Here is a 27,149-nt window from a genome sequence, read left to right as displayed (position 1 = left end):
TTTGGTCATGTTTGTTTGTATTTACAATTCTGAGCTGTCACAGTTATTGGTAATAGCTATTGATTTTCTGATCAATTAGCTGCATTACATTTGTGATAGATGGATGTTTGTGCATGTTTGTTGAGCACTTATATAGAAATACTTAATCCTATAAATTTTCTTCACCCTTACGTTTTCATTAGTAAGAATGCTTTAAAGTATTTTTCATGCAGTATCTGGTGTCACTGGCTCGAGTTCAGTTTTATTGAATTAATTAAACTGAATAGTTTTAATTGGGATTTTGAAACAATGCACAATTTTTACTATTTTGAATTGGAATTGTAGATTTGGAAGGGATCACAAGGGTCATCTAGTCCAACCCCCTGCAATGTAGAAATCTTTTGCCCAACATACGGCTCGAACCCGCAACCCTGAGATTAAGAGTCTCATGCTCTATAAACTGAGTTATAAATTTTATTGCATTAGTATCTTTCTTAGTGCTTTGCTAAAGAATCTATGAGAGGTGACCATGGAACTGCTGCCTAAAAACCTCCAATGAAGGAGAACCTGCCACCTTCTGAGGGGGTCTATTCCACTGTCCAAAAGCTCTTACTCTCAGAAAGTTCTTTCTAATGTTCAGTCGGCATCTCCTCTCTTGTCATTTGAATCCATTGGTTCGGGTTCTTCCCTCTGGAGCCACAGAAAACACATCCATCTCCCATGTGACAGCCCTTCAGAGGTACATTGACATCATAACACAAGTAGCTTTGCCCTCCATGAATATGTCTAGCCACCTTTTAAAGGCATCCAAATAACTATGAGAAAGCTATCTATGGGAGAAGTGGCTTTGTATGTTCAAGACGGTAAAAAAGTGTCAACTATCCATTTCCCTCGTTGAGGTTAAGGAAAAGATCACTGGATGCTTGCGCCACTTAAAGCCCATCTTGAGTCCACGTTGCCGTGAAGGCCCCTCCGAGTGCCATTTTAACTCTTTATCCCATCAACCTGAGATTTCTGCATGTTTGGAAGTGATTTAGAGTGCAGTGAACAGCGCTCAAGTGTACTGGAGTGCATTACCCAGCTTCTTTCTGCCTTTAACTGCCACCTGGAGAACTATTGCATTGTTTAACTTTCCTGGAAGGAATAAGGCAGTTTTGACTACTGCTAGTTGCGGGGGGGGGGGGGGGCTGCTCAGCCAGATCCCTCTTTGAGTCTGGGGGCTGCTGCCATTGATGCCACAAGCTCTGTGTGGGTCTGTGTCAAATTTGTGCTTCGTGGTCCTACTTGAAGGGTCAGTGTCCTGTCCTGTGCACATCAGTGGTTGTGAGAATGCCTTAAAGCTAAGCCTGCTGATCCATCCCTTTTTGTCCGCAGATGTTGCAGCTGCGTTTTGCCAAGGGAGGGGTGGCCTTCTTGGCCCTCAAGCGGCTCTCGCTATGCCCTGCTGCTTTCCACAGCACCCAGCGCGTGGAATACAAGCCCATTAAGAAGGTGATGGTGGCCAACAGAGGTGAGTTGGGGCTTTGGTGGGCGGGAGCTGTTGGGGACCATGATTCCTGTGCTAAGCCATTCTCACTCCCCATCAGGATCTGTGCCACCCTCCCCCTTTTGATGTCCAGAAGACACCTCTCCCCAAAAGGAGCCATAACATTCGCCTAGAAGTCTCTGTCTAGTTCCTTGGCCCCTTTGTCATTCCAGATCAGAGACACCAGCAACACAGAGGCCAGACCCAGTGGCACCATGGCCACCTCTGTGCACAGCCAAGGCTAGAGACTCCATAAGAGTGGAGCTCCAGTGCTGTTTCAGTAGCAGTCATCTTCAGACTGAGCTGCAGCACTAGCTCGGTTGCTAGCTGCTCCTTCTGTGGGAGGAGCCTCTTCCGTTTAAAGTGGGGGGCAACCAGCTTCAGCACTCATTGACCCTGAAGAGGCTGTGGTTCTATTAGGTCAGTACAGCATCCTCCAGTTACAGAGGCAGCAGCACAATGGTTCCTCTTGCAGATATGCTTCTGGTTGGCTTGATATGTCTGAGGCTGGCCCTCCCTCCCTCCCTCAAAATCCCCAGCCACATCCCTAGGGGACAGGAATACTGGTTCTTACATGTTCCCGGGGTTATACACCAAACCCTGCAAACCGATGCCAGCATTGAACACTGATTAAACCCTGACGTCAGGGCAGTATATGAATTATAGAGATAATAAATAATATATAAAAGAATCCTGGAAGAGGCATTTCATTGTGTGTGAGAGAAAAAGGGTACATCTCCTTCAGGACATTTGAAAATTAAGGTGCAGGCAATGCTAATTACTAGGTTGTCATCAGGGCAAACTATATTTTAATTACTGGCTCTAAAGGTGTTTTGGCTTATCTTAATTATTGTTTTTAAGTTTGTTTTTATTATTTTGTGTTTTATGATGTTTTAAATGTTGTAAGCTGCCTCGAATCCCTACTTCATAGAAAGGTGGGATGTAAATGCTTTAAATAATAGCAATAACAGCAATAATAGAATTGTAGCGTTAGAAGGGACACAAGGGGTCATCTAGTCCAACCCCCCTGGTACTTGAAACTAGAGAATCCCTGACAGATGGTCATTTAACCCCTTTATATATATATTTTTAAAATAATTTTTATTAAATGATTTTATGTTACAAAAAACATTACAACCATACTACCACAAAATATAATTGAGAAATAAAAATTACATACATCAATATTTTGTATGTTATTTGTTATTTACCGTCTTATTTCCTCCCAAACATTCCATACAAAACACACACACACAAAAATAATAATGATAATAATGAAAATAAATATTTCCCCCCTTTTATCTTACAGAATCTTTTCTTCAATTTTGACTTCCTGTCAAGTCCCTTCGCATATGTTTTATCTTACAATTGAATGTACACAAAAGAATAAACCTTTCTATATAAATTTTCCAATACATTCAGAAAACATAATAAATCCTTAATTGTTATCCACCCCCTTTTACTTCCTTTGTCACTCGAATTGTATTTTTGAACATATCTTCTATAACCATCCCATTTTCCCGCATCTAACCCCTTTATAAAACCCTCCAATGAATGAAAGTCCACCATTTTCTGAGGGAGTCCATTCCACTGTCAAAACAGCTCTTACCATCAGAAATTTCTTTCAAAGGTCTAGTCTGAATCTCTCTTCCCTCTGGGGCTACAGAAAAAAAGCTTGCTCCATCTTCTACGTGGCAGCCCTTTTGGTGTTTGGAGGCGACTATCCTATCACCTGTACTCCAGGCTAAGGATAACCAACACCCTTAACTGTTTCTCATAAGGCTTGATTTCCAGACCCTTGATCATCTTTCTCACCCTCCTCTGCACATGTTCCAGCTTGTCAATCTCCTGCTTAAACGGTGGGGTCTGACCAAGGCAGAGCAGAGCAACACTATTAATTCTCTAGATCCTGGACACTAGACTTCTGTTGATAGAATAGCATTAGCCTTTTTTGCTGCTGCATAAATTAATAATAATAATAATAATAATAATAATAATAATAATAATAATAATATAGGCTGATGCTTGATACCTGCAGTTCTCCTGGCTGCTAAAATTAACTTAATAATAAAATCACCTGATTGATCGATCAATTGAGGTATGTGCTGAGTTGATCAAATGGTGTAGCTGCTTCCACATTGCAGCCCTCCTCTCCCCATTTTCGTGGGCACTCAACATTTGTGTTTTCCAGGGGAGATTGCGATCCGGGTGTTCCGAGCATGCACTGAGCTAGGCATCCGGACGGTGGCCGTGTATTCGGAGCAGGACACAGGGCAGATGCACCGACAGAAAGCAGATGAAGCTTACCTCATTGGCCGGGGGCTTCCCCCTGTCCAGGCCTACCTGCACATTCCGGACATCATTCAAGTTGCCAAGGTAAGAAGGACACTGGCTCTCACTGCCGTGAGTGGAATGAGCTATGGGGAGGCCAGGAGGGCTGAACCTATAAAGGAAGCTGGTGGTCTCTATGTGTTCTCAGCTGCTTAAACAAGCATTTATCCCCATCCCCCCCCCCCCCCCCCAGTTCTCAGCTGCTGCCTCTTCCCCAGCCCTTCATCTCTTTGGCACATGGACCGATACTCTGCTCTAGCTAACAAGAAAACATGACCCAGAAGTTCCCCCTCCCCAGTCCCCATGATTGACAGTGCCAAGGAAAGGGGAGGAGAGGTTGCGTAAATTCTTAGGAAGAGCCACCTTCCTTGGCTCGCATTCACAAGTGCTTTATTAACTCACTTTGAGGTTTCCCCAGTTGGAAGAGAAGTTCTGGTTTTAGCTGCCAAAGCGACAACCTGCCTTTGTCCTCTCGCTTTTCATGTGCACAGTTAAAGCTGGCAAAGGAAATGCTCCGCTAACAAGGAGCGAATGTTGAAGGAAGCCTGGAATCCACAGGGTTTGCCATTAGCAGTGCAGCTGCAGCACAGCCTCGTTGACGCTGAAACAGTTGCAGGACCTGTAGGCACTTTGTTTGATAGGCAGCGGGAGAGTTTGGGGTGGTTGTGAGTGGTGGGCCCCTCTGCCTCGGTGTAGGTTAAGTCTTCCATTGTGCCCATGTGGGAGAAGCTGAGTGCTGAAAGGTTCAGGACAGATAAGCAGTTGGCTCCTTACCTTTCTTGCCCTGACCTAGCCACTGTGATCCACGCGACGGTCACCTCCAGGCTTGATTATTGTAACTCATTCTATGTGGGGCTGCCCTTGGACTGACCCAGAAACTCTAGCGGGTGCAGAATGCTGCGGCGAGACACTCTACAAGGTCCTCGCCACAGGATCACATTCACCCGGTGCTATGCCAGCTGCACTGGCTCCCGGTGGAGTACAGGATCAGGTTTAAGATGCTGGTTTTAACCTTTAAAGCCCTATACAGCCTAGGACCCTCGAACCTACAGGACTGCCTCTCCTGGTATGTCCCACGGAGGACCTTACGGTCTTCAAATAAAAACATCTTGGAGATCTTGGGCCACAGGGAGGTTAGGCTGGCCTCGATCAGAGCCAGGGCTTTTTCAGTCATCTGGTGGAACGCTCTGTCACAAGATACTAGGGCCCTGCAGGACTTGACATCTTTCCTTATGGCCTGCAAGATGGAGCTGTTCCGCCAGGCCTTTGGCCAAGGCACAGTCTGACCCTCTCTCTCTTTCTGTAATCCTCATAGAACTCTAGCCCAATGGTTGCCATTAATTTGATTCTGAATTGATTTTCGAATGTATTTTAATTAATTGACTGTGTGATTTTATGTACACTGTTTTACTTGTTGTTAGTTGCTCTGAGCCCAGATTTGGCCAGGAAGGGCGGGATATAAATAAAATTATTATTATTATTATTATTATTATTATTATTATTATTAGAGAAAGTCCTTCACGCAGAGCATAGTTAAACTGTGGAACTCACGTCTGCAGTAGGCAGTGATGGTTACCAACTTGGATAACTTAAAAATAGGATTGGACAGATTCATGGAGAAGAAGGCTATGAATTGCTACTAGCCATTTGGAATACTGTGTCACTTTACCTCAAAAGGAATATTGTTGAGTTGGAAACAATTCAGAAAAGGGCAGCCAGAATTATCAAGGCTCGACAAAGCCTCAGCCCAGTATACCTGAAGGAGCGCCTCCACCCCCATCATTCAGGCTGGACGCTGAGGTCCAGCTCTGAGGGCCTTCTGGAGGTTCCCTCACTGAGAGAAGTGAGGTTACAGGGAACCAGGCAGAGGGACTTCTCAGTAGTGGTGCCCACCCTGTGGAATGCCCTCCCATCAGATAGCAAGGAAATAAACAACTCTCTGACTTTTAGAAGACATCAGAAGGCAACCCTGTTTAGGGAAGTTTTTAATGTTTGATGTTTTATTGTGTTTTTAATATTCTGTTTGGGAGCCACTCAGAGTGGCTGGGGAAACCCAGTCAGATGGGCAGGGTATAAAAAATAAATTATTATTATCGAGGGGATAGAGTTACACTGAGGAAAAGTTACAGTGCTTGGGACTTTTTAGTTTAGAGAAAAAGCGAGAAAGAGGTGACCTGATAGAAGCTTATACAATTATGCATGGCAAGGAGAAAATTGATAGAGAAAAGTTTTTCTTCTTATCTCATAATGCTAAAACTTGTGGACATCCAATGAAGCTGAATGTCAGAAGATTCAGGAGAGATAAAAGAAAGAACTACAATGAGGGAACTCCCTCCCACAAGAGGCAGTGATGGCCACCAAACTGCCTGGCTTTAAAAGAGGATTAGACAAATTCATAGAGAAGAGGTCTGTGGGTGACTACAAGCCATAATGGTTATGCTTTGCCCTTCACAGCTGGAAGCATTAATGCTTCTGAATACCAGTTGCTAGAAGCTACAAGAGGGGAGAGTCCCCTTGTGCTCAGGTCCTGCTTGCTGACTCCCCAGTGGGCATGTGGTTGACCCGCCTATGAGGACAAGATGCTGAAATGGATGCTTTGCCTGAACCAGCAGGCTCTTTGTGTGTCCTTAATGCGAGCACTGAGAGAGAGAGAGACACACACAGAGAGGTTTTGTGCTGGCAAGCATTATGAAATTGAAACGTAATTGAAAACCAGCATTGCAGTGCCCCCGAATTAATGGTCGTCAGAGTCAAATTTGCTGAGCTAAGTTGTGAAAATGAAGCACAATCAAGAGATCAAATAATTTGTAATAATAATGGCAGCTATATATAAAGCATTCAAACACTCATCTTAATGCACTTTCTTTCTACGATCAGCTGTCACAAGGCAACTTGACATTAGAAGTTTTCAGCAGTGTTCCATAAAAATCACAATGTGAAACAGCCACCACCGCAGCATCAGTTTTTGTCTGTCTATGAAGCCACCAGCAAGATAGGTCCATAGCATTCTTCCTAATTTGCAGAGGGAGGAATTGAGAGGGCAAGAGAGAGCCCTAGGCTAGTGCATTCCAGATGCTGATGGACTCCAACTTCAATCAGCCCCAACCAGCACAGTTAATGGTCAGGGATGATGGGAGTCACAGTCACAGATTCCCCATCCCTGAATCAGAGAAGGGCAAGTCGAAGTTGAATGTCAGAAGACTCCAGAGAGGTAAATGAAAGTCCTTTTGCATGCAGTGCATATATAAACTATGGATTTCCCTCCCCCAGGAGGCAGTGATGGCCACCACCATGGATGGCTCTGAAAGAGGATTAGACAAATACATGGAGGAGAGGGCTGTCAATGGCTACTAGCTAGGATGATTTTATTTGCTGCATTTATATCCCACCTTCCTTCTCTAAGGAGCTCAAGGCGACATATATAGTTTCCCTCCTCCTTATATAATCCCCACAACAGCCCTGCTTAATTTCAAACTCTGTGTTTCTGCAGGAGAACGAAGTGGATGCTGTCCACCCTGGCTACGGCTTCCTCTCTGAGCGATCTGACTTCGCCCAGGCCTGCATTGAGGCTGGCGTGCGTTTCATTGGGCCCTCTCCTGAAGTGGTGCAGAAGATGGGCGACAAGGTAGAGGCCCGTGCCATCGCCATCTCCGCAGGTAAGGGTTACGTTGACTGACAAGCGAGGGCGTGCCTGACTCCCAACTTGCACAGAGTTCCTTAGCCAATAAGAAGGCAGGATCAAAGCGGACGAGAGTCATCTAACACTAGCAGTCTGTGAGCTAGGTCTGTTCCCTCCGCTCCAGTTCTTTGTGTCCTCTGCCCCTCTTCCCTGCCTCCTAACGCAGCAGGTCTTTCGTGAAACTGGAGGCTTCTGAAAAAGCGAGCGGGTATGGAGAGCCATTGCAAATTTGGGGAGAGTTACAGAGATGCCACCACGAAGCGCAGAAGCTTTTAATTCTATTTTTATCCCGCCTTTCGTCAAAACTTCACAAGGCAAGCAATATGGTCCCTGCCTCTTTTTAGAGATCGAATATTCCCCATGCTTCCCAGGCTGCTGGTCCTGGTGCACAACCATTGCACTTGCACATCCCTGGCTTTTAGGCCCTGCTTTAAACCTGGAATTGCCCAAAAGATGTGACCTGCGGGGGGGGGGAGGCAGAGGGGGACGACGACGACAGGGGTAGTGGGTACAGTAGGGAGAGAAAAATAGAATTGTAGAGTTGGAAGGGAGCACCATGGGTCATCAAGTCCAACCCCCTTCAATGTAGGAATCTTATCTAAAGAATCCCTAACAGAATGCCATCTAGCCTCTGCTTAAAAGCTTCCAGTGAAGGAGAGTCCACAACCTTTCGAGGTCGTCTGCTCCACTGCCAAACAGCTCTTACCACCAGAAAGTTCTGACCTTTCACCAGAATCTCCCTCCTTTCAACTGGAATCCATAGGTTCAGGCCTCATTCTCTGGAGCAGCAGAAGACGAGCTTGCACCATCTTCTATTGCCTTTCAGTCTCCTCTTCTTCCCTTCTGCTCTCCAGGGGTGCCTGTGGTTCCCGGGACAGACGCCCCCATTTCCTCGCTCAGCGAGGCTCAGGAGTTCTCCAAGACTTACGGGTTCCCCATCATTTTCAAAGCTGCCTACGGCGGAGGAGGGCGGGGCATGAGAGTTGTGCGCAGCTATGAGGTAAGGGCTGCTCCTTTGCTTCTCCTTGGCTTGCGGGGGCAGGGGTCTTGCACCCTTCCCACTGGGGGGTGGGTGGGTGAGTGAGGCTGGGTTGGTAGGTGTCCGGCTCCGTTAAAGTTTCAGGTCAGACATATTGCTTTGTTTCCTGTTTGGTGTGTCTTCAGGAGCTTTCTCTTGAAATCCTGCAACTTTCTATACCACAAGCATTCTGGTTTACATAGCATCCTGAGTTGGCTGTGCCATAGTGCAAAAGTGCCCCTCCGGAGGGCAGTGACTACTGAGACAACATCCTGGAGGGGATGGTCCGATTGGGACATGAGGGGTGGGGAGAATTTGAGGAGGTGCCCAGTGATGAGACTGAGGAGGGACTCAGCAGGTATGGGAGAGCCGCCTCAGGATCCCAGGGTCATCTGAGGTGTCAGAGGAGGCAATCCACAGGCAAGGAATCTGATTCTGGGGAGGGACCCAGTGGGTTGTTACCTTGCCGGCCATTGCCTGTCTCGCCCTCCCGGGCACCGTCTCCGAAGCCAGTCACTGCTGATGAGACTCTGCCCTTCCGGGAAGCGCCCAACACCCAGTCTGGCTCTGATCCATCGCTGTCACCTCCTCTCTTGCCTGGGACACAGAGACGCCAGCACAAACAGTCCCCAGGGTGAAGTTCCCATTTGCAGGCACAAACCCAAGTTGCATCTTGCTTCGGAATCATAGAATTGTAGAGTTGGAAGGGTTCCAAATCGTCGTCTAGTCCAACCCCCTGCTGTGCCTATTCCTCTCCTTTAGAGCAGGAGCCCAGGGGGGCGTGTCAACTGTTGGATCAACATTTTAGCTCACCTAGTCGTGCCCTGCGCTGGCTGGTGCTCCTTGCTTTGCTTTCTCCTATAGTAGAAAACAAGATCCAAATTCAAGTCCTTCATGCAGCAGGAGCCAAGACAATAGTGTTGGGGAGACATTGGATGGCCCAGCGCAAATCCACCACAAGTGCAATATTAATGCGTCCATGGCATATTGCAGGATGGTCCCACAAAAAACCAAAACACCAGCCTGCAAAGGACCCTGAGCATATTGCTTGCTTGCAAGAATAAAAAGTGTGTGTGTGGAGGTGAGGCTGGGGTAGGGTGTGTGCAAGAAATGGACGGGTCTTACAGAATCTCTCATCAGAGGGGAGATGCTGAGAAGGCAGGGGAAGTCTGAGAAGAGGCATCATTGACAGTCCTCAGCTTTCCTTCCATCCTCCATCCTCCCTCCTTCCGTCTTTCGTTCTGGGGCCTTGGGCAGCAAGTTGGAGCAAAAGCATCCCACCTTCCACTCACTTTAACTGCAGATAACACCATTACCACCTTCTCCCTGCAGGAGCTGGAGGAAAACTACACCCGGGCCTTTTCGGAGGCTCTGTCCGCATTTGGGAATGGGGCTCTGTTTGTGGAGAAGTTTGTGGAGAAGCCAAGACACATCGAAGTCCAGATTTTGGGTATGTTTGTGTTTCTTATGTGAACTGCTGGCAATGAGGTGGCAATGAAGGATGTTGGTGCCACAGGCAGGGAGGGAGACAATTTGTCCGCAGGGTTTGGGGCAAGTCAGTACACTCCTGCTCAGCTTGCTGAATTTATTCCCAACTGTTCCCATTCTCAGGGTTCAAGGAGGACAAAAGCATCTTGAAGGCAATAAATAAGTGTGTGGGGGGGGGGAGCCTAGTTCACACATCACTTTAAACCACAGTTAACTAAACTCTGGTTTAAAGGTGAACACACAGAGAGTTCTGGTGCTATGGGGCTAAAATTGTGGGCCCTTGAGAGCCAGTGTGGTGTAGTGGTTAAGAGCGGTAGTCACGTAATCTGGGGAACCGGGTTCGCGTCTCCGCTCCTCCACATGCAGCTGCTGGGTGACCTTGGGCCAGTCACACTTCTTTGAAGTCTCTCAGCCCCACTCACCTCACAGAGTGTTTGTTGTGGGGGAGGAAGGGAAAGGAGATTGTTAGCCGCTTTGAGACTCCTGAAGGGGAGTGAAAGGCGGGATATCAAATCCAAACTCTTCCTTCACTCCTCTCCTGCTCCTCCTGCTGCTGGTAGTTAAGCCATGGTCTGGCTAAGCGTTATATCAGAACCCAGGGCCATAATTTTAGCTCCAAAGCACCAGAACACTGTGCCTTCGCATTTAAACCATAAATCTGCTTACATATAGCTCAACTATGGTCAAAGTGATGTGTGAACTAGGCCAGAGAGGAAGATATGTGAAAAACAGGCCTTCCATCCAATTTAAAGAAGTCACATAATTGCATGAACTTTAATCAAGTGATTAATTGATTGGCGTTAATGAAACAATAGGTCCAAAGGGAGCTGAATGTTTTGTTATTAGATGGTGCCAGCTGGTGCCAAACTTGGAAGGGGCACTCCTTCCTTTGAGAGAGAGAGAGAGAAGAAAGGAAGGGAAGGTTAATACTTGTATTAATGTGAAATAAATATTGGTAATATTAAACAGTGCGCTTCTTGATTACTCAGCGGTGCCTTGTTAGTCTGTCTACAGGCTTGCTTTTTTGTTGTTTTACTTGATTAATCCAACCAATTAATTTGCTTGCAAGCTATATTCATAAGAATATCAGAAGAGCCCTGCTGGGTCAGGCCAATGGCCCACCTAGTCGAGCAGCCTGTTCTCACAGTGGCCAACCAGATGCCCCAGTGGGAAACCAGCAAACAGGACCTGAGCACAAGATTAACACCCCCCCACCCACCCACCATGATTTCCAGTAAAACCTCCCTTCTGCTCCTCCCTTGGGCAGGTGACAAATACGGGAACGTGGTGCACCTGTACGAGAGAGACTGCTCCATCCAGAGGCGGCACCAGAAGGTTGTGGAGATTGCACCTGCCGCCCACCTCGACTCCCAGCTGCGCTCCAAACTCACCAACGATGCCGTCAAGCTGGCAAAGCAGGTGAGAGCTCCAGAGGACAGCCATGTTCCTTTGTTTATTGCATTTATATTCCAACTTTTTCTCCAAGGAGCCGAAGGTGGCATACATAGTTCTCCCCCGCCCATTTAATCCACACAACAACCCTGTGAGGTAGGCAAGGATGAGAGACTAGACCAGTATAACCCAGCAAGCTAAATGGCTGGGTGGAGATTTGAATCCTCATCTCCCAGGTCCTAGTCCGACTCTCTAACCACTACACCACCACTGGCTTTCTGTTGGGAACTCTGCATCCAGGCAAGAGTGCCCTCCATTTTGACCATCTCGGGCTACAACTCCCATCAGCTGCAGCTAGGATGGCTACGTTCTCATCACCCTCAGCATCCTATGGATGTACTGCCTGGGACTCCTGGGAGTTGTAGTCTGAGATGGCCTGGCTGCCCGAGGCAGATAGGAGTTGCCGTCCAAAATGGCTGTGCTGCCCGAGGCAAGTGGAAGTCGTAGTCCAAAACATCTGGAGGGCACCCAGTTGTCAAAAGTCTGATCCAGACAGTATATGGCGGGGAGAGAAGAGCCCCAATTTTGATCCTGTTCTAAAAAATAGGGAAAGTGCTTACTGGAAGGGACATGCTTGGCATACAGAAAGGTCTCCAGAAGCCATCTCTGGCATCGCTTGTCAAAAAGGGTCTCAGGGTTGAGGAAGACCTTTGTCTGAGACCCCAGAGAGCTGCCACCAGTCAGAGCAGGGCCTCGGAGGTAGATCCATACACTTTCATGCGTTTGGGTGCCTGCCACTGTGTACAAGCACCAGCGTCCTGGGGGAGAGGGATCCTGCTATCACTCACTCTCGACTGGCAGCCTGGGCTTTTGCGAGACAAACTAAAGTGGCTTCTTGGCCAGGTGCCACCCCTGGGCCATGCATTTGCGCTGCTGGCCAGCTCATCTGCGGAGGGACGATGGGGACTCTGCTGCCATCCAGCACCATCTGGATTAATTGCTAAGCCTGCAGCTGAGAATCTGGCAGCTGCCCCCAGAGGGATGTGGGGAGGGGAAGAGGGGGGAGGAGAGAGGAGGAGGGCTCTCTGGCCTCCCTGGGTTGTGGGAGGTAAAGCCATGCCATTGCCTTGCCTTGCTGTGAAAGCGTTGCAGCCATGAACTTGGAAGTGTCATTCCAGTGTTGATGCACGGATAGGTTTTGAAAGATGCATTTTACCAAACAGTGGGGAGAAGAGGAAATGTGACGTATTGGTCATGCTGCCAGCCCCTGCTGTGCTGTGCTGGGATTTGGGCCTGAGCGCCCAAAGGCTCCCAGGATCTAGGTGCACAGATGCTTTCCTGCATCTCTAGAGCCGCAGGAACCCTGTTTCTACAAGGGGCATGTGTGGTCTCTTTTGCAACCGTTGAACCTATTGATAAGAAGACTAGGAAGAGAATTCAGGAATTTTAGCCTCTGTCCTTCTCTCCCAATCGGTGATGGCAGATCTGTTGGCTTTCAGCTGCACCCTATAATCCATAAAAGAGAAGGTCTGCCTCTTTTCCTAGTTCACAATTGCCTGTCTGGTCCTCCAACTCCATGGTAATTCACAGAGGAGAAAGAGGGGATGGTGGAAAGAGACAACTGAAGAGAACAGACTCCCTCAAAAGGTGGTGGACTCCTTCACTGGGGGCTTTTAAGCAGGGGTGGCAAGGCCTTTTGTCACAGCTTCTTCAGGTGCGATTCCTTCATTTTCCTTCATTTTAGTGAGTTGGACTAGATGACCCCTGGGTTCATCTCCAACTATCCAATTCTGTGAGATTGGTTCCATCCTCCCAGATTTTTCCGCTTGGATCAGTCCCTGAATATGGAGCTAATTGGCTGTCTGAACATCACTGGTGCCTGCGATAGAAGCTTTTTACAAGCCCCCTCCCAGGTGGAGCAGAAGAGCTCCCGAGCTTTCCATCAAAGTGATGGCCCCATCCCTGGAGGTGCCATTTCCCAGCAAAGACTTGGCCTCTGCTCTCTCCTGACTAGGACACCGGCAGCACAGGGAATTGAGTTCAGTGGCTCATGCCAGAACAAAGTAACACACACACACCTACCTCTCTTTGGAGCTCCAATAAGCTGCCTGGGAGTCTCTCTATTCAGCGGCTCTTAAAGGGGATATAAGTGCATCCGTAGACTCCTCTCCCCAATCTGTGCCACAGGTTTCCTTACAACTTGCCCTCCACGCCAGGGATGTGAGCACATCTCCCTGTTTCTATTCCGTGTCAGTGCTGTGTATGCTCAGCCCTCGGACTGTTCTCTCCCAGCAGGACTGCTCTGGTGTCCTTAAGGAAAATCTTTCCCAGCCAAATGATATTTTGGCTTCAATGAAAAGAAGGAATGCTACCATCCAAAACCCGGAGAGCCACTGCCACCCCATGTCGGCAGTACTGAACTAAATAGACCAATGGTCTATTGGCAGCCTCTTGCGTTCATATCAAGGCAGCCTCTTGCGTTCATATCAAGGGAAAGTTAGAAGTGGACCGGCCAGGTATCTGTGGCAGCTTTCAGGGAGGGAGAGTGATGTTCTCTGCTGGAACAAGCGATGCTTAAAAGGACCTTGGCCATGCCGACCTCACTTTACAGCAGGGAGATGGATGTGTGTGGGTCTTCACTGTTGTGAAGCTGTGAATATATTGGGAGGAAAGGCTGAAGAAAGGCAAGGTTTGTTTGTGTGTTTGGCCTTGACATGTTTCTGACTGGCACAGAGGTGCAATTATTATTATTATTATTATTATTTCCCAGTATCCTTTGCAAGTGTGTCTTCTCATGCCTGCCTGCCTGTGTATAGGCACGGACCCAGTTATGCTTTGTTTTATTTACCTCTTCTGACCTACCGTGTGCAAACAGTGTGTGCCATCTTTGCCAGAGACCCGGGAAGATGGAGGAATTCTCTCCCCACCCAGAGCTCTGCTCCTCGCACAGTGACAAGCGACAGGAAGGCACAGAGCAATTAAGGGAATGAGCACACCGGTGTAACGAATTGTACAGGAAGCAGGACTTTTTTAAGGAGATGAGCTGGAGCTCAGTGGCAGAGCATCTGCTTGGCAATGCAGAAGGCCCCAGATTCATTCCCCAGTGGCATCTCCCAAGTAGGGCTGCGAGTGACTCTTGCCTAAACAGTAGACAGTACTGAGGAAGATGGGCCAATGGTGTTATTCAGTATAAGGCTGCTTTCTATTTGCTTCTGCTCCCCTCCCCAATTTTTTTGCATGGTAACAGCATATTTTTGGGATGGGGGGAGGGGACAGCTCTGCAGAGAAGCAGGTTGGCAGAAACACCATTGTTGCAGCCAGAGTTCAGGGCTCGAGTCAACTCAGCTGAAGAACGTTTGGGAAATGGGACTTGATGATCATTTATTCCAACCCCCAAATTAATGGCGAGTGTCAAAATGAGGCGGTGGGCTCTGATTCTCTGCATGATTGGCAGGCTCTTCCAGAAGTCTTTCAGCACCCTGTCTCAGCAGCCGGCCAGATGTTCTAGGAACCTTCCCGTCAGAGCAGAAAGGCAAGGGGTCCTCCCCAGCCTTTCACCCCCAGTATTTGGTATTCTAAGGGAGACACTCTCTGTACATACAGATTCCATTTTGCTATGTTGGCTAATAGCCGCTGAAGATTTCCTACTCCATCGTGCATTTGTCTCATCATTTTGAAAGGCTTTTAGCTCCCAAAGGAAGGAAGGAAATTCCATCCTTTTGCATTGTGCGAAGAAGGACCCATCAGTGATCTGAATTCTAGCATGCTGAGAGCAGGGAGTGGAATCTTACTCTTTCTCTCTTCTCCCTAAAGACCAAGCACAAAGGGAATTGGGATGGGGGAGGGGGAGAAGAACATTCCTGTCCACTGATTCTCAGCGGAGTGTTTCAAGGTCACTTCACCATTAGCAAGACCAAACGGTTGATGCAAGATGTTGTCAGGAAGGTGAGGCATATATAGAGGGTGTTTAGCCAAGGGATCTCAGTGGCAGCTCCGTGTCCCAAGGCAATAGCTCAACTGCGGCTTGCAGGAGGTGTCTGTGTGTCTGTGTGTGTTGCCTTCATGTTGCACTTGCAGTTCTCTTGGGATCATCTGGCTGGCCACTATCAGAGACAGAACACTGGGGCTTGGGCTTCGTCCAGCAGGGCTTCTTAAGGAAAATCTTTCCCAGCCAAACGATATTTTGGTTTCAGTGTAAAGAAGGAACTAGAACCACCACCCCCATTAAAAAAATGGCAGGTGCTGCATTCAGGAACCACTTTTGCTGGGCCTTGCCAAGGTTTGCTCCTGTCCTGGCTCTTGCTTGAAGATGCGGCTCCAGGACTCTCTCGGCTGTATTATGGCCGAAGGCTTTATTACAGAATTCACCGCAATGCCCAAATGTTGATCGGCTTACAAGGTGCACAAGTCAGCAGTTATATTGAAGCTCTAAAAGGTTCCTGGCTAGGTGTAAGCTAAGACGTTGTCCCAATACTTGGCACTCCAGCTGAGCTCCCCTTTTGAAGAGCGGGGCACACGGTTGCTGTCCTGAGCCTCGGGACTGGGGAAAGCAAACTGGCATTTCTGGGAGTAGCTTGGGTCTATCGCATCAAAGAATTGTAGAGTTGGAAGGGATCCTGAGGGTCATCTAGTCCAACCCCCGGCAATGCAGGAACCACAACTAAAGAATCCCTGACAGATAACCCTCCAACCTTTATTTAAAAATCTCTGATGAAGGAGAGTCCACCACCTTCCGAGAGAGTCCGTTCCACAGCTCTTAGCACCAGAAAGTTCTTCCTAATGTTTAGTCTGAATCTCCTTTTCCTGTTATTTGAATTCGTTGACTTGGGTCCTACCCTCTGGAGCAGCAGAAAAGAAGCTAGCTCCATTTCCCATCATCTCACACTCTTCTCCATTCTAAACATACCCAACTCCCTCAACCTTAAGGCTTGGTTTCCAGACCCTTGATCATCTCAGTCACCCTCCTCTACACACCTTCCAGCTTGTCAATATCCTTCTTAAACTGTGGTACCTAGAAGTGGACACAAGGCTGCACGTGGGGTCTGACCAAGGCAGAGCAGAGTGGTACTATTACACCCCTTGATCTGGATGCTTGCCCTGCCACCCCATCCTTTAAGGCAGAGTTGCTGCAGCCAACCCAAGCCATGCCCACCACTGAGTCTTTCTGTGCCTTTGTCAGGTGCTTTTGCCTGGCTGAAATGTACCTTTGAACTGGGGCAGTGCCTGGGACTTGGCATCAATGCATGTGTGCAGAAACCTGACGTTGGCATGGCCAGAAGTTGGCCCACTGCACAATGGCGAGAGTCACATCCATTGCCCCACCCACTTTTGCTCCTTGTTGAATAAGGGAACCATCATATCTTGTCGCTTTACAAAGTGGGAATAGATTAAAAGGTAGAACAACCCCCCCTGCCCAGAAAAGAATGAGGGGAGCCAAGATCAGAATTCCACAAAGGGGCGAGGAGGAGTTGGACTGATCCCCAAACCTGCTTCCAGTTGGACATCTCGTTTATTTACCTGTGGATACCCATCCCTCTGACCTGGCCCCAAAACTGTGCCTCTGTGGCATGCTGGTCACTAGAGGGCAGTGTGGTTGCTCCTCAGACAGACAAAGCTCCTCCCTTGCCTCTCCGCCCCCCTCACAATGCTCCTATACCCTTAAATGCATTGCTAAACAGCTCCAGCAGGAAGATCCATCCACTCCCCCCACAAAGACACCTCCTTCCTCCTATTTTTGTTTAAATGGCAGCATAGGGGGGCGGGTTGGACGGAGCTGCAGCCTTGGCTTGAGGGGCAAACAGCACCCCTGAAACCTAGAGCAACAAACCCTCTCAACCTTGGCTGTATTAATAAAAACTTCAGGGTGTTATATATGATTGCCAGGATCAGCCGACTTGGAGCTGCTTGCCCCAGTGACTTAGAGGCTGTTGGCGCTGTGGGTGATAGCACTTCGTAATCTCCCCCTCCCTCCTTCCCTCTCTCCCTCCCTCCTAATAGTTCTTTGGGGGATTGTGGGGATGGGGGGGGGGGAGAGAGAGAGAGACTTGAAGCATAAGTAGAACAGCTGGATGGGAAAGACAAGACAGCATTATTTCTTTAATTTGCTGCATTTAAATCCTCCCGATTCTGCAGCAGAGCTCAAGGCAGCATCCGTGGTTTGTGTGTGTCTGTTCCCAGGCAGTCTGTTCCCTGGCCAGCCTCACTTACATGTTTGTTTAAAAGCATTTCTAAACCATATAACATTTAAAAATCATCTCTATGCATCACACAATAGAAAAGAAAGCAATAAGCAGCATCTTTAAAAACAAAACTCTGCAAGAACATGAGTAGAATCTGTTTGATCAGGCCAATGGCCCATCTAGTCTAGCATTCCTGTTCTCTCAATTCCCAACCCAGATGCCTGTGGGAAACGAGAAAGCAGGATTTGAGCACGAGGGCACTCTCCCCTCTGGTATTCAGAATTTGTCATTTACCCTTATTTACTTACGGTACTTCATATACTGCCCTTCATCTGGGGATTGCTTCCCCTCTCCCCCTTTTGAAGACAACATTTGCCCATCTCCAGTTGTGCAGCATCTCATCTGTTTCCCAAGGATTCTTAAAGATTTCAGGCAGCAGCTCTGAAATAACACCTGCTGGTTCTTCCAGCACTCTGGGATGTAATTCCTCTGACCTTGGAGACTTGAACTTATTTAAAGCAGTCTCTAGTTAAAAGTTTCTCTGAGAGCAAAGCTGGGAAAGATCCTGACCCCTCTTAACTAGAGACGATTAGGATCAGATATTGGGTTTTTCTGACCCAGCAAGCTTCAGGTTAGAGTGGGATTTTGAACCCAAGGCAAGCCAGGTCCAACCCTGGCACTCTGAACGACTGCACTCCACGCAACATTTTTATTTATTTTTAATTTGTTTCATACAATTTGTATGCTGTTTGATTGTGTTAAAAAAAACACCCCACACCAACCCTCGAAAGTGGTTTACAAAGAGAATAACATTACCAGTAAAAGGAGTAAAAAACCAACTCTTTTAAAACTTTCAAAAGATAAAACCAGCAATAAAGTAAAAGCAGATTAAAACACATGCCAGCATTCTACATATCTGTACATACTTACATATCTAGGTGGACTTGTCTAAACAGAAATGTATTTAGCAGGCACTGAAAATAGTACGGTAAAGCCTCCTGCCTGATGTCAATAGGCAGGGAGTTCCAGACTGTAGGTGCTGCCACACTAAGAGATTGATCTCTTATAAATACAGTGTTTCCTAAGAGAACGGGCCAAGGAGGCTGCAATCTGAATGTCTCTGATGGTGGAGGCAAAGGGGTTGTGTGGAGTGGGCAGGAAATGCAGAAGCTTGTCTGGCGAGGAATGAATACAGGCAAATGCCACTTGGGCTCTCCTGTCCTTTAGAGTGTGTGTGTGTGTGTGTGTGTGTGTGTGTGCGGGGTGAGGATCCAGTAGATTTGGCATTAAAGCGAGAGCCATCATCTGAGTTCTCCACATTGTTAACATTTTAGGCTTGCTTTTGAAAAACAGCTTGAGTTGGGTTGTCAGGCATCCTCCCCACCTGCTGGCTTGCCAAGTCACATCCGGAAGGCTCATGACCTGGAAGCTCCTTTGCAGTGGCAAAGCCCTTTTCTTTCCTAATTGGGCTTTTGCCTTTGATCCCCCCCCCCTTTCCCCCTGTAATCTGCAGCTTGTTTTCGGGCCTGCTTTACCCTGCCTGTCTTCAGCTTCCCAGTTTTCTGTCACTCTCCAGGCCCTTCTCAATCCCTTGGGTACTCGCAAGCTGGCAAAATCTCTCTCTTTCACTCTCAGGGCTGCCAACAAACTATCCCATGGCTCCGCATGGCTAAGCCCACATATCCAGGACTGACATTTGGTTTGCCACTTTTTTGTGGGGGGAGGGGGAGGGGAAGCACTTATTTGTCTTGAAGGCAGAAGGTCTCCAGCTTCCATCGATTTCAGCCAAAACAGCCATGCTGGCTGGGCCTGATGGGAGTTGTAGTCCAGAACATCTGGAGAGCGTCTGACTTAGATGGCGAAGCAACTGGGCAGGGAACAAGCCTTGTATGCAGAAGGTCTGAGGTTCTGTTCTCAGCATTTCTGGTGAAAATGAAAGAGCCTGGTGAGGCCAACGTTGTCATGGCTCCTGTGGTGACAAATGAGAAAGAGGGGTCCTGGCAGGATCCACCAGAGGGAGAGGAGGTGTCAAAGGAGATTGAGGAGACTGTTGGCGGGGAGGGTGGTCCAAGTAGCCCACCAGGAGGCATCCCTGCCCAGTTGCTGCTTCTAGATGCCCCAAACGCAATTCTTGAGAAAGGGGGTAAATGCAGTATTCACTATACAGTGGTGCCTCGCAAGACGAAAAGAATCCGTTCCGCGATTCTCTTCGTCTAGCGGTTTTTTCATCTTGCGAAGCAACCCCATTGCCGGCTAAGTGGATTAGCGCTATTAGCGATTTAGCGGCTTTTCGCGATCAGCTGTTAAGCGGGTTATCAGCGGAACAGTTGATAGGCGGCTTAGCGGCTTAGGAAAAGGGGGGGCAAAAAAACCCCGTGGGGACGCGCAAGATTTTTCCGTCTTGCAAAGCAACCCCATAGGGAAATTCGTTTTGCGAAGCGCCTCCAAAATGGAAAACCCTTTCGTCTAGCGGGTTTTCCGTCTTGCGAGGCGTTCGTCTTGCGGGGCACCACTGTAGCACACAATTCAAAACTGCACTCAGAAAACATGGTAAAGGCTTTGCTTGTTTGATTCCTTGTTTGTTTGCAGATGCAGGGTGCGTTACTTCACAACTTCCCCCTTGCTCCGCTACAAGTTCCCCAGGCTTTAAAACATGTAACTCATAATGAGACAAGATAGAAATTAATGTATGTAAATATTCTATTGTTAGAGACAACTCCATTCATGAAGAAGGTTCGAAACAAGTTATAAGCCTGGGGAACTTGGCTTATAAGTCTGGGGAACTCAGTGTGGTTCAGAGCTGCTGCTGCTGCTGCCTCCTCTGTCACCTCGGACTTGGAGACACCAGCATAGCCCATCAGAGAAAGTTCCCGTTGACTTGCCCTGCCTGAAGAAACATCCCAATTGTCACACTGAAGTTGTGCCTGCCCTGCTCCTTTACCGTGGGGGACGAGGGAATGTGTCTCTTGCTGGATCAACTTCTCAGCTTGCTTCACCATGAAGAAACCCTGTTGTGCCATTGGACCCTATTTTGCTTCATACCATGCTGGAACCTAGAAATCTACCTTATCCTGAGTCAGACCATTGGTCCATCTAGCTCAGCATTGTCTACATGGACTGGCAATGTCTCAGGATTTTGGATTCTCCTCGCCCTACCATGGCTTGAACCGGGGACCTTCTCCATACACAGCGGATGCTCTGCCCCTGAGCTGAGGTCCTTCCTCATACCATTTTGAGCATTTTGGCAGTTCTTCATCCTCCAGTGAGAGCCGGGATGCTTAAAAGCCTTGCTTCTGCACTGTTGACTGTGTGGCCTGTATCTTGAGTTATGTCCATGCTGATTTTTGGAATGAAGCCTCCGGGAATTCTTGAGCCGAGAGTCCGAGGACTATGCCTGAGAGTTGGAGCCAAATGGAATCCCCATCCAAATAGCTCTTGAGTACAAGCTGGCAGCAGCCCAAAGACCCGACAAGCCTCCCTGCCATGCTTATGGGCTTCCCTGCAGCACCTGGCTGGCTGCTGTTGAAGACTGCTGGGCTTCGGTCCAATTCACCAGGGCTCATTGGAGTGCAGAAAACTTCAGATTCTGCCTTCAGTATCTTCTTTTAGAACTCAGGTGGGGAAGCTGAAGCCTGAGGGCTCCATCTGGCCCTGAGGCTAATTTTGTGCAGGTGAGGGGAGGTCGGAGACAGAGAGAATTGAAAAGAATGGAGCGGGGGGGGGGGGGGCGTCCCCTTCAAGAAAGCAAGAAATTTGGACCCTTGTCAAGGGTGATCTTCACCCCACAAAGCAACATTCAGGGGAGATTAAAGAAAGTCCTTCTTCATTCAGTGTGCATAGTTAGACTGTGAAACTCACTCCCACTGGACGCAGTGATGACCTTGCGTGGCTTTGAAAGAGAAATAGATAAATTCATGGAGGAGGAGGCTATTGGCCTCGATGGCTGTGCTCTGCCTTGTGGTCACACGCTTCTGAAGACCAGTTGCTGAAAACCAGAGCAGCTCAAATCCTGTTTGCAGGATTCCCAGCAGAGACATCTGGTTGGCCATTGTGAGAACAGGATGCTGGACTAGATGAGCCATTGGCCAGATCCAGAAGGCTCTTTTGTTGTTCGTACCTGCTGGGTGTGGTAGAACATGAAGGTGGAGAGAGGGAGAAGGGGGTGTTTCCCACAAACCTTTGACTCCTTACTCTGCCCACCATTGCATTGACTTCATCCACCTCTACCACATTTTCCCCTGAGGGGATGCAGCCCTTAAGACAACAACAACAACAACAGCTCCTTGCCCTTAAATGATCTTGGGAGGTGCGGCTGGCCACCTATGTTGATAGGAAGTCGAGCAGACAGCTTTGAGCTCCACTGGGATGCTTCATGTTTTTTAACCACCACGGTCTCTTCCTGTCTGTCTGAATGTCTTAGAAAATAATGTCTTAGAAAATGGGACAGCTAGAAGGGCAGAGTCTCAAGGCTTATTTTGGAGCTTTTCAGTCAAAGGAAAACGAGGACAGCCAAGCAGACTGGAAAGGCTGCGATAATGGCGTCAAAGCCGCCAGAGCAGTGATGAAGACGCACAGAGGCAAGCACTCAGCCCGCTGAATGCCGCTGCTGCCTGCTTCTGTAGAAGTCCCCGTCTAAAGACAGAACAGGAAGCCACACTTAAGGTACGCTGGAGCACAGCGTCTCAGAAGTGGGCGAGAAAATGTCAGACGTACCTAAAGCTGCCAGCCAGGGGCAAGAGGAGTTTTGGAGGGCTATTTTGAGTGTTTAAAAAAAACCACACACACAAAAACCTGGTTTGCAAATCATCTTGAGCTCGAGGTGCGCAGTGAGGCAGCCAAGTTTGCTGATGATACTGAATTGTTCATGGTGGTTAAAACAAAAGAGGGATTGCGAAGAGCTCTTAAAGGATCTCCCCAAAGTAAATAAATGGGAGGTAAAATGCAGTTCAGTGTAAGCAAGCATAAAGTCATGCACATTGGGGCAAAAAAGGGTCTTAATTTCAAGTATATATGTCTGTGGGGTCTGTACTGGCAGTGACTCACCAGGCACCAGAGGAGGTGTTGTGATGGAGATGCCAACCCTCTGCACCCTACATGAGGCCTGATGGTGAATGGCTCTGTGTTAGTTTCTGAAGATGCTACTCTTCTCACTTTATATTATGGAGACCTGAGGGAACCTCAGTGCCTAGAAGGGCCTTTTACCAACTACAGCATCTGCAACATCTGCAATTGTTGCTGGACCGGGAAAGCTTGGCCACAGTAGTTCATGCATTGGTTACTTCAGGATTGGATTACTGCTGTGTGCTCTGTGTGGGGCTTCCCTTGTCCCTGATCCGGAAGCTGCAGTTAGTGCGGGTTGCTGCAGCATGATTGCTGACAGGTGAGACCCAGTCAGCGAATAACATCTCTGCTCAGAGATCTGCACTGGTTGCTGATTTGCTATTGGGACAAGTTCAAGGTGCTGCTATTATTCTCTAAAGCCCTTAACTTGGGACCAGTTTACTTGCACGATCGCCTTACCCCATATAAGCCCACTCAACCACTTTGATCTGCAGAACTGGCACTGTTATAGGTGCCTTGTAATACTGTACTTGTTCCACATTTGTAAGACATTATTCTTTTAGTGGGGCAGCACCTACATTCTGGAACTCCCTGCCTCTGGACATCAGGCAGGCTGCTTCATAGAGCTCTTTTTTCAGTGCCTAAACATTTGTGTTTAGACAGATCTCCCGGGGCATGTAGAATATTGATGTGTGTTTTAATCTGTTTTTAGATTATCATTAATGTTCATTATTTTTGAAATTGTTTTAATTCGTGGTTTTAAAACTGATTTTACAGGTAATTTTGTTTTCTTCTTTTTGTAAAGCACTTTGGTGTTGTTGCTTTTTTTACAATCAAGCAGGTGATGTTGATGATAGTAATATCATCTTTTAGGGAGCCTGTTGGCAGCTGGAATCCACAGCTGATACCGAGGAGTTCCAGAGACCTTGGAAATTGCTCTTAATGGATAAATTAACACAACAAATCCATTCTTCCAACAGTGGCCTGCAAAGAGACAGTTTTGTCGAATGTTGGTTTCTGTTTATTTCACTGGCCACTCAGGGCTTGTCTCTGAAACACATTTCAGTTGTTTGCAAATTGTTTTGGTCAGATGTCCTGACTTCAACAGTCTCTGGTATGACGGAAGCAAGATAGTTTCTGATCATATTTGTTAGCTTCTGATCTGGTCTTCCTAAGGTTGTCATAAGTGCCCATTGTACATTCCTTCCCCTTCTTGCCCTTCCTGTTTATTGCCTGGCTCACATCCTGTTTTCTGAAATATTATTATTATTATTATTATTATTATTATTATTATTATTATTATTATCATCATCATGGGTGGCAGGGTTGTGAAATACATTTGCCTGGGATAGTGGAGGCCTGCTGCTTATCAGAACAGAAAGTAATGATATTGGATTAGACCAGATGAATGATATTTGGCTGCCTCAATAGCTCATGCTTTCAGAAACTCCCAGGTTCAGTCTCCTAAGCAAAAGGGTCACAGCTCTGATGGCTACCCATCAGAACAGATTGTGCTGAGTTGGCAACAACAGACAGCAATGGTGAGGAGAGGGGTGGCGCTAGGTTGGAGTTCCTGGAAGGTACAGTGATGTACTAATGCTGTAACCTTGATGGTGACCTGATCCATGGTGATGTCTACCACCAAGGGAAAGTGATGTCCCAAGGATGATGGAGATCGCTGGAGCAGATGGGAGGATAAGATCAGTTCAGGACCTTGGACAGCGACCAAGGTGCTGCTTTGGGACCATGGACAGCAGCCCTGCAGTTGTGGCAGAAGAGCATGCCGTCTCATCTGGGGCCTTGTCCTGGGCCTAGAAAGCATGAGTTTGAATGGTTTACTGCTTGTTCCCTTCTTGGTCAGGTGGGTTTGCCACTTCCCTGCTGATTTCCCCTGGAAGACCCACTCTTCAGTGCTAAATCAGAGCAAACATCAACCTGGAGAAAACCCAACTGATGTTTGCTCTGATTCAGCACTAAAGATTGGGTTTTCCTGGGAAATGTGGATAAACCCTGGGTCTTGGATTGAGTCTGGGCTTTATAGTCCAGGCTTGGTATTCAAGACAATAGCCCTGCCCCCTAACTACATCTGTCCAGCTAGGAGGCTGGTGCCTTTTCTTGCAGTTGGTACCTTTGTCCTCTCAGTGGGATTTCAACAACAACAACTCTGGGAAAAGAAAAGAGCCCCCAAGTTTGACTTCTTGGCAGCCTTGAAAAAGTATCAAAGGTGTCCTTCTTGTCTGAATTTCTGGACCACTGGACCATGTCGGATTCTCAGGTGACTGGTTGCTTGATACACGAACTCCCTCCCATGGAGCTGCATCAGCAGCTCCAAGAAGAGGCAGAAGGAACATCTATAGTCAGATGTGACCGAACTCACCCAAGGAACAGATTAAGGTGCTATTTTTACACTGTTGCTGCGCCATGCATTTAAATCCCTGGGGTGGAAATTGAGTTTTGCGACTCAGCAGAGTGGGAATAGACGTGGTTTGGTGCCCTCTGGGGGCGGTAGGTTGTGACCCCCCCAAGCAATTTCTTCCTCTTGGCAAACACCTGGTTTTGGCAGAGAGGAAGAATAACTCTGCTGTTGCAGGTTTGCTCAAGGGAGGTTGTAGAAGGATATCTTGGAAGGATTGTCATCAGTAGGCTGCTTCTGAAGTTGGCATCATACACGCAGTACTCCTCATTTGGTTTTCACACGGCAACTGGTACCTCCAGAGGTCTTGTACATTTTCCTCCTATCCTTACTGCTGACTGAACAAAAACCTGTCCTTTGTGCAAAACCCAAGCTGCTGGTCCTCATTGTTGTATGGAATTTTGGAGAATGTTTTCCAGTGATCAGAAACATGTGAGGTCCTAGTCTGTGATCTGGTCACTGAACTCTGCACCAGCTTCAGTTTCTGAACCTTCTTCATAGGCAGCCCCACGTCTAATGCATAGCAGTAATCTAACCTCAAGCTTAGCAGAGTGCATAGACAAGGTCTATGCAAAGAGAGATTATCCACATTCAGATAGAGAAGCAATGATGGCCACCAACCTAGATGCTTTAAAAGAGGATTGGACAAATTCATGGAAGAGAAGGCTATCAGTGGCTACTAGCCATGATGGCTGTGCTCTGCCTCCAGAGTTGAAAGCAGTAATACTTCTGAATACTACTTGCTGGAAAACAAAGGGGAAGGAGAGTACTATGGTGCTTGGGTCCTGCTTGAAGGTTTCCTACAGGCATCTGGCTGGCCACTGTGAGGACAGGGTGCTAAACTAGCTGGGTCATTGGCCTGATCCAGCAGGCTCTGCTTATGTTCAGCAGGGCTACCAAAAAAAGCTGGCAGCAGACATTCCTTGCCACTGTAAGGAATCCAGGAGTATCCCCAAACTGTGAACCCGCTCCTTTCAGGGGAGTGTGACCGCAACCAGAACTGGCTTAACACCAGTCAGGGGATCTATCCAACAGTACAAAATACACTAGTAAATACGTTTGTATTTGCTTTCGGTTGAGTCACCGCTCATCATCTCTACCCATTGGGCTAAGGCAGGCACCTTTGGCAGCTTTAGATGCAGTTTTAAAGGGGTGGGTGGGAAGGAAAAAACCAGTTTCAGCTCTGCCAACCTAACCCCAGACAGCCCTTGAGTGGCAAGCTGCCAGTCACCTTCCCTAAGGAGGGATCATGCCAGCAGATTGGATGCATTATGCACATCTGGCAGGACTGTGTGTCTCAGCCTCTGTTTTGTGTTATGCACAGGGATCTTATTTATTTTATTATTTATTTATTCATAAAAATATTTATATACCAACTGTATCAAAAAAATATCATAGCAGTTTACAACAGTGTAAAACATAAAGACAGACAATAACATCATAAAAAGTTTTTTTTAAAAAAGAGTTAAAAGCAAAAAGAGATTAAAAACAAACATCAGTAGAGTATAGCTCAGTCGGTAGAGCACGAGACTCTTAATCTCATGGTCATGAGTCTGAGCCCCATGTTGGGTAAAAGATTCCTGCATTGCAGGAGATTACCTTTGTGGTCCCTTCCAACTTTACAGTTCTATGATTGTGAGGGATGTACTCTTAATTGCCTGCAAAGACCTTGTGGAATAGAAACGTTTTCAGCAGGCATTTTAAAGTTGGGACAGAAGGCACCTGCCCAAATCTCTAGTGGCAAAGTGTTCCACAGGAATGGGCCGATGACACTAAAGGCTCAATTTCTCATTGTTTGTCAAGCGAGCCTCACCAACTCGGGGAACGACCCAATATGCTCCTGGAGAGGATGTCAGTGAATATAGTGGTTCAGGCAGTCCCTGAGGTATCTTGGACCCAAATTGTTCAGGGCTTTGTAAATCAATACAAGAACCTTGAACCTTCTCACTCAAGGAGGCAGAGGGTTCTGGAGGCAGGTGCTGGAGTGCCTGTTTTCTCTCCAGAGAAACATGTTCTTTCCTCTGCCCAGCCTCTCAGCTTTCACCACCTGTTGCCCAGAAATTTCTAGCCCTATCTATGTAGCC

The 27,149-nt window shown here is 47.6% G+C and overlaps 1 protein-coding gene across 5 annotated transcripts in view; it reads left to right on the top strand.

The window, feature by feature from the left end:
- The window catches only part of PC (pyruvate carboxylase), a 250,421-nt gene that overhangs the window by 59,173 nt on the left and 164,099 nt on the right, over positions 1-27,149 (top strand). For all 5 annotated transcript variants that reach the window (XM_028710546.2, XM_028710551.2, XM_028710549.2 and 2 more), the window contains 6 exons: positions 1,354-1,489; positions 3,696-3,880; positions 7,326-7,491; positions 8,369-8,514; positions 9,865-9,982; positions 11,288-11,439. In XM_028710546.2, coding sequence (XP_028566379.2) covers positions 1,354-1,489; positions 3,696-3,880; positions 7,326-7,491; positions 8,369-8,514; positions 9,865-9,982; positions 11,288-11,439 — 903 coding nt within the window. The remainder of the gene's footprint in view (positions 1-1,353; positions 1,490-3,695; positions 3,881-7,325; positions 7,492-8,368; positions 8,515-9,864; positions 9,983-11,287; positions 11,440-27,149) is intronic.

The sequence above is a fragment of the Podarcis muralis genome, chromosome 16 (genome assembly GCF_964188315.1).
Source record: "Podarcis muralis chromosome 16, rPodMur119.hap1.1, whole genome shotgun sequence".
Classification (NCBI taxonomy): Eukaryota; Metazoa; Chordata; class Lepidosauria; order Squamata; family Lacertidae; genus Podarcis; species Podarcis muralis.
Note: the sequence above shows the minus strand (reverse complement) of the source record. Positions and strands in the feature narration are given on the sequence as shown.